Source organism: Myotis lucifugus, unplaced genomic scaffold (assembly GCF_000147115.1).
Source record: "Myotis lucifugus unplaced genomic scaffold, Myoluc2.0 scaffold_2376, whole genome shotgun sequence".
NCBI classification, from domain to species: Eukaryota; Metazoa; Chordata; class Mammalia; order Chiroptera; family Vespertilionidae; genus Myotis; species Myotis lucifugus.
This window is the reverse complement of record NW_005873424.1, coordinates 16202-23631: the sequence shown is the minus strand read 5'-3', so window position 1 is coordinate 23631 and position 7430 is coordinate 16202. Positions and strand designations below refer to the sequence as shown.

Here is a 7430-nt window from a genome sequence, read left to right as displayed (position 1 = left end):
AGGGCCTGCCTGCTGGCCTCCGTGCTGGCCACGACTCCCCTGCGGACCGTGGTCTTCGTGCAGACGGTTCTTCTGATGCACCTCTCGCTCTCTGTCGCACCTGATTTGGCCTCGCAGGCCTGCCTCAGACCCTCTGGCCACAGCCTGGTTCCCCGATTCCTCTGGCCTCCCCAGCACTGTGTGAAGTGCCTCTCGTACCGGGTGCGGTGAATTCCTCCTGCTGTTACAACTGTTGTGTTTCCTTTGTAAACGAGGCAGACACGTCTTCCCATCATTGTGCCCCCCGGTGCCGAGCACAGCAGAAATGCTAGGGAGGGTCTTGAAATGAACTAAGTGGAGGCCCTGGAAGGGAAGGGCTGTTTTCTATGTTTCATGAACTCCCAGCTGAACCGCATGCCTTCTCTGAATATGCCGACAGCTTTCTCCAAGTTCAGCCTCCGTCTCCCCTCACCGCCCAGGGCAGCGTCTCATCAGCGGCCTGCGCAGCGCTGCTGCGGTCTTGGGTTGAGCTTTACTCGCAGAGCTTACTGTTTTCTCTTCCAGGTCTTTGACTTTGAGCTGAGCAGCGAGGATATGGCCACCTTACTGAGCTACAACAGGAACTGGAGGGTCTGTGCCTTGGTGAGGTGAGTGGGTCCCGGGCAGACCAGACTGCAGAACGGAAGCGTAGCTCCCGGCAGCCGTAGCGTCCACGTCCTGTCACCGTCACGGCCTCATTTGGTGCATTTCCTTGCGTTCTGCATGTGCAGCTGGAAACGTTAGCCCTGTGTCAGCCACGGGAAGATGCTGGGCCTCTGCTCTAGTGTCTTCTCGTCCCGGCCCAGGTGCACTGTTGCCTGACCCGCAGTCACGGCACGTTCTGGCATTTCATTTCCACCTCTTACTGTCGGTGGAAACCAGAGGGGCCCAGGGGGCTCCTGCCCCACCTTTGTGGAAGAATTTGCCTGCGGCCCTATCTGATCATGACGCTAATGAAGGGGTGTAGAGGAAGACCGTGGTGCTGGGGCCCGAGATCATCCCAGCTCCGGCACGGATGGGCCACTTGGCTCTGAGATGGTCACTGGACCCTCTGCCTGGCAGTCGCCTGCGGGCCTCCAGCCACACATCCGCTGGTCCTTGTATTCCCTGATTCCTCTGAGGAGGTGACGGGGGTGGCTGTTCATTTCCTTCTCCTGCCTATACAATAACTAAAGTTAGAACTTGTTTTCTTTCAAGAAGAACCGTCCCATTTTCCATGGGAGTCTAAGCGCCTCCTCTCGCTATTCTCACTGTCTGACCTCTCTGCCGGTTCCTCTCTGTCTCCTTACTAGTTAGTTACTCTCCTACACAAAATGTGAACATTCCCTGAGCCAGGTGGGTGGCTAGCTGTCCAGTGCAGGTCTGCCCCCTGGTGGCTTTCGCCGCCCTGGGCAGATGTCCCCTGGTGTGCATCTTGGCTGATAACTCTCCTGTCCAGGTGTGAACACGCTTGAGGTCTCACCCTGACCTCAGACTCAGAACAGGCCACAGAGGTTACCACTGGCAGCCCCCAACCAGGGCCCTTTTTGATGTCCCTGTGTGTGTGAATGCTGTTTAATCTTTAGACATTGAAACCATCTTTGGATCTAGTGGGTAAGGGAGAGAAGTGAATCTTTCGCCAGTTTACACCTGTCTGCTTTCAGAACGTCCCTGCTATCCATTTCATTCCTATCCACCGCTGCCCCCGTAGGGAAGCTCTCGGGGCCGATAGGCCACAGTGGTTTTCTATCTGTTTCTTTACACTTAGACTTCCTCCACTCTCTGGTGCTGTTCTAGACTCCACTATCAGATTAGTCCTTGGGCTACTGATGGTTCGTGGGGATGTTTGGGGTCTGAGTGGGTTGGGAGAGGCTGTCCCCAGCATGCCCAGGGCACCCAGGGAGCTCTTTCTAACACTACATGTTACCTCTGGTGATTATTGTCATTCTTCGCCTCCATTGCTAATGGCGGTGTTTATACCTCAGGTTTGATGGGATACAATAAAAAGCAGATCGCGGGGAACTTTTGAATGGTTCTGAGTATTTAAGTAAGAGTTATATGCCCCACGCGGGTTCACCCTGGGCCTTTCATGCTCTGCCCGGCCAGCCTTCCCAATGTGTATTGCTGTTACGTTCCCAACACAAGCCTTTGGCCCTGCCGGATGGGACTGGACTGGCAAACACGCCCGCAGCTCTCCATCCCCAGGTTGATGCCCTGCCTCGCTCCCAGTTCCTTTTATCGAATCCTCAGCTGCTCACTGGGCTCCTGAGGGACGGAGCATTTCTGTCTCCCTGTACTCGGAGCACATCTCTTATGTCGTCATCACTTCTTAATGTCTGAGACAAGGTGCTCTCCTGTCCTGCCCATTGGATGGAATTATGAGGAAGCAGGAATTGCGTCCTGCTGCCCTGAACACCCCAGACCTGGTGCTGGGCACTGGGAGGGTGGCGTCGTCATTCATGAGAGTCCGTGGCAGAGGAGTCTAAGGGTGGGTGGCTGCCCCCAGTGCAGACCCATGGCCTGCAGCTCAGAGCCGACTTGCTCCTCGCAGGCCTTTATTTCTACCTGTAATGAGACACTCAGCATTTCTGACTTTTTGCAATTTATTTTGGCTGAAATCTCTTAAAAACCTAATGTGTTCCTCTTTCTCTTGACAGCTGTGCCTCCCACCAGAATTATCCCTTCCATGAAGAGTTTTGAAGCTGTGGGTGCCTGCTCTTCCCCAGGCCACCTGCCGCCGTTTCCTGCCTTGTTCTTCCTTTTTCGTGTACGTAGTGTAGTGTGGCCATGTCCCTCACCACAGGGCAGTCACCTGCAGTTGCCCAGCCAGGGTGTGGCCAGCCTGGCATTGGGGCCAGCGAGCAGTCTCAGTAGATTGGAGTCTCTTCCCATTTTCTTTGCCCTTCGTGTCCGGGGAAGATGCAACCTCCATACCCTTTCCTGACTAAGTTGAATCTACAAAGTGAAAATTAGTGCCACTAACAATGGGATTTTGGTTGCTTGGAACTGTAGTCCTTTCAGCCAGACTTCTTCTTGCTCAAATAAAAAGAACTTTTGTGAGTTTGATGCTGTTCGTTTTGGCTTCGTTTGTTGAAATGATTCATCGCCTCTGTCCCGCTCGACCTTCATACCATTGATCCCCACAAAGCAGGCCATTCAGCTCTGCAGCACCAATGAGGGCTTGGCACCTTTCCTTTTGGTGGGGAACCCTGAGCCCCATATTTTACCCAGTTACCCTTAGGGTGATGGGGTTCCTCCGGCTGCACTTTGGAGTCAGCTGGGGAGCTGGAAAGGCCAGTGATGTCTGGACCTCGCCCTGGAGACGGAAGGTAGCCGGGACACCTAGAGTTCGTGTGCCCCCTGAGGGTGCTAATGTGCAGGCCCAATGGGAGCCACAGCTTTAGGGCCAAGCCAGGATGTAAACCCACTGGTGATTTCACTTGTGAGGCCGAAGTCCTGTTTACTAGGCAGTGCTACTCACAAGGAACTGCTTTCATGAGCCCTTTCCTAGACCAGAGGGAAGAGCATCATACCTGGTATCTGTCTTAGCTGGGGCTGCCACACGCAATAGCACAGCAGGGTGCACTGAACAAGTTTATTTCTCACGGTTCTGGAGCTGGCAGATCGGGGTGCCCGCCTGGTCGGTTCCCAGAGGGCCACTTCCTGGCCGGTAGACGGCTCCTCCTCACTGTGTCTTCACGTGACAGAGAAGGATGAAGGCTTCTAAAAAGGGTTACAAAAATAGAGGCCCCCTCCTTTTTATTTTTAACCATTTTTTACTTTTACAAATGCTGTTGCTTTTTTTTTATTAATGTTTCCTTACCCAGAATTCAATTGACGAAGGTGAAGAAAAGGATGGGGTAGGCAGTGTTGACCTTAAATGTCATAGAGAAGATGCTTTGCTGCTCACACTTTACCGGGGGACCATAGCCCCTAGTTATGAGGTGGCTTAACTGCTTGGCAGGTAATCCATGTGTAAGTGGCTGCTAGGCCTCACTCAGGGATAACAGAGCATCAGGCCCCTGAGTGGCTGGGATGGAGCCAAACAGACTGAGCGCCCCACCCGATCACTGCCTGGCAGGCCCGGGCCTGGGCCTCTGCCTGGCACCTGGTCCAGTTTCTCCTGCTGGTTAGACAGGTCCCACCTTATCCCGAGTCAACTGCAAACCTCTTCAGTCACCCTCTACACCAAGCATGTCAAACTCAAAGGCTAACACGGGCCAAATAAACAAAGTTTAAGTTTCTGTGGGCCGCAAAAACAAAAGCTTCAATTTTCATAGAAACATAGGTTTATTTCAATAGAGACATGCTGAATACAAAAGGCTAAAGTAAATGAGTAATCGTTAACATAAAATAATAGAACATTTTAATAACACTAAATAATTGCACAAATTAATAAGTGTAATACAAATAAACCTATTTTTCTTGTTCTCCAAAAGCAAAATATTTCCTGTTGTGCACACCAAACAAGTCAGTCCAAGACTAATGACATGGCAATCGGCTGCTAAAATATTCGCTGCTAGTATTAGTGGAGAGAAATGGTGTACCTGCACATAAGGTGCATAAGGGAAATGAACGCAACACGATTATAGTAATTAGTCATTAGCGAACATTGTAGTTTGTTAATAATTATGTATACCAGGATATTGTAAAAATTAAGTTACGAAATTTTTTATTAAAATGTTTCTTACATATCGTTATATTGGCTAGGTCCCAAAAATATTCATTGTGGGCTGCATTCGGCCTACAGGCCGAGAGTTTGACATGCTTGCTCTACATCATCGAGAGCAGACGACTGTTTCATTGTGCTAGGTTAACTCCACTGTAACCTAGTCCCTACCCTTGTTTCTCAGTCCAGAATCGGCTAAACACACTTTTGGAAAACTTCTAGTCCCTAGAAAGAGTTTTAAAAGCTGCCTGCCATCTGGATCCCTGAGTAAAAACATATCAAAAAAGACTTGAAAAGTCAGCCAGAAGCACCAACGAGATAAAAGGCCCTGCACTGGCCTGGTCTGCGCTCTCCCAGAGACTGTGAGATGATATCTGGGAGCCTCGCCTGGGGACGGGGGAGGAGGAAATCAAGGCCTCCCACAAAGGTTCGCTCTGTGCTTTGAAGATAAAATAGCAGTCTAGGCGGCAGCCTGTGTTCCCAGGAGCGGGCGGGGGCTGGCACGGTGGTGCTGGCCTGTGGTGGTGGTGCTGGCCTGTGGCGGGAGGGAGCACAGGTGAGGCTGCGGGCTCGGTGGGGCCAGCTTCACGCCACTGCTAACAATTGACCTGAGTTGGAGCAGAGAGAGGCGGGAGGTCTCCATAGAAAGAGGCCGCTTTCCCCATGGACAGCCCGTTCCTCCTTCCCTTTGTAGAAATAAAATCCCATACCTTCTGGGGCAGGTCCCAGCCCAGCCTCGGGGCTCAAGTGGAGTCACTGTGATACAGTAAAATACAGAAGACATCGTGAAACAGCTGGAATTTTACCAAAACAGAGTTCCGGCCAAGAATTAACAAGATAACGAGACCAATTGAAAGACGGAGCTAAATGTTATTGAGTCGTAGGGGCAGTTAAAACCTGCTCTTGACAAGTCTCTCTGAACAACGCTGCAGCAGACTTGATCTCACACAGCACAGGTTCTAAGGTCCGATTTCACACCAAGAGGTTTCTCAGAACCGAGGCCTCTATGTTTTAGTGTGGTGGCCGAGGCGCTGGCTAAGGGAGGCGGTCATTCCAGGCCCCTGGGCGGTGCCCAGCCAGGAGATGCACAACCCAGGCAGGCTTCCTAGAGGGACTGGGGGACTGACTTAGGGGGCTATTCCTAGGGGAGGTCATGGCTCTCTGGGACCCAGCGCCAGGTCACACCTAGTCTTTCATCCTTTGAAGGCATTTACTAGCTGTGCTCCAAGGAAGACCTTGGTCTCCAGGACCTGGAACCTTCCTGTTCGTCTCCGGAATTGGACTTCTCAGGTCCTCCTGCAGCCCAACTCCCAGCTTAGCCAGAGGGAGCACCAGTATCTGTTTTCCTCGCCCTTCTGTCCACAGAGCCAGTGCCTGGGCACAGACAAGGCTCCCAATGTCAGTTACATGAACTACCAAGTGAAGGAATGAAGAGCTTTTCTTATAAGTAACTAGTAAAACTTCCCAGTGTGAAGTCAATGTGTTTCAGACCCAAAGAGGGGCTGCTCGGTTCTGAACAGTGGCCTAAAAGACATGAAAGGGTGGCAAAGGGTTGTGCACTTATAGACAGGCTGAGTCTGCATTGCAGCTCCGCCCTTTCCTAATCATGACTCTGGAGAAATATCTACCCTCCCGGCCTTCATTTCCTCAATCTCTAAAATGCCTGGCTCCTAGCGGTCACGAGGGTTAATGAGATCACAGATGGAAAACCCCTATCCCAGACCTTGCACGCAGCAAGCAGTACATGCCAGCCATTATTGCTGATATTGTCAATATCATCGTTATTCTAACCACATGGCACCTGTTTGCAGAAGGCCCAGGAGGAGCTAGGCCTGGAGAAGGAACAGTGCTTCCTCCTGCCTGAACTTTGTCCACCGCACTCGCAGGCAGGCCAGCGCCGGGTGCATTTATCGGCGAGCAGCATGAGGACTGTGCTCCTGGCATCAAACATACCGCCCTGTGTTTGTAAGAAGTATTCTTTTCATATGGATGAGGATCTCAGAGAGTTAAGAGGCCATCGAATCCCGTGTTTCCCTCATCCAGTGTTTTCCAACTTATTTCTGGCAGCAGACTTCTTTCTTCAAAGCAAATCCTACACAGAGCCTCCACGGAGACACCAGAGAGTGACAGCTGCTGTGGCGTATGTGGGGAGGAGTCTCGGAACCAAGCCAGTCGGCCCCTCACACACAGCACATTCCCCCCGCCCCCCATGAAGGCCCCCCAACATAGTTTCAAAGCCTTGGGATCCAACCCTTGTCTGTTTTTTAAAACTATAAAGATGTCTTTCACACAGTGGGGGAGTTGGGGGATTCCGGGGGGCTTAGCTGAGTGGGTCCGGATGGGGGTCTCCCATGAGGTGGCAGTAATATGACGGCTGGGAATCATCATGCAGAGGCTGGTTTGGGCGGGCGGACTTGACTCCAAGGTGGGGCACTCAGTCTCGGGTCAGTCCTGCATGCTGGCAGGAGTCTCAGTTCCCACCACGCCTGCCTTTCATAGAGCTGGAGTGTTCATGACACAGGGGCCGCGTCCCTGAGGGAGCGACACAAGAGAGCAGGAAGTGGAAGCCACCATGTCCTCATTGCCTACCCTCAGAAACCACACAGCATCACTTCCACAAAAGGTCAACCCTACTCAGGGGGCACCATGAGGCTGGTTACCACGTTTGCAAACCTGGAGCTGTACATCGTTTAGAAGGCATTTCAGAAGTAACCACAAACATGCAAATAATGTTTCAAAAGGATGTATATTTAAACCTAGCCAG

The 7430-nt window shown here is 51.8% G+C and overlaps 1 protein-coding gene across 1 annotated transcript; it reads left to right on the top strand.

Moving 5' to 3' along the window:
- The first annotated feature begins 248 nt into the window (after positions 1-248).
- LOC102434605 (prostaglandin-E(2) 9-reductase-like) lies at positions 249-3063 on the top strand. The gene is made up of 2 exons (XM_023749016.1): positions 249-626; positions 2655-3063. Exons 1-2 carry the CDS (start codon positions 373-375, stop codon positions 2695-2697), a joined length of 297 nt encoding a protein of 98 aa, XP_023604784.1. The 5' UTR covers positions 249-372; the 3' UTR covers positions 2698-3063.
- Positions 3064-7430: the final 4367 nt, after the last annotated feature.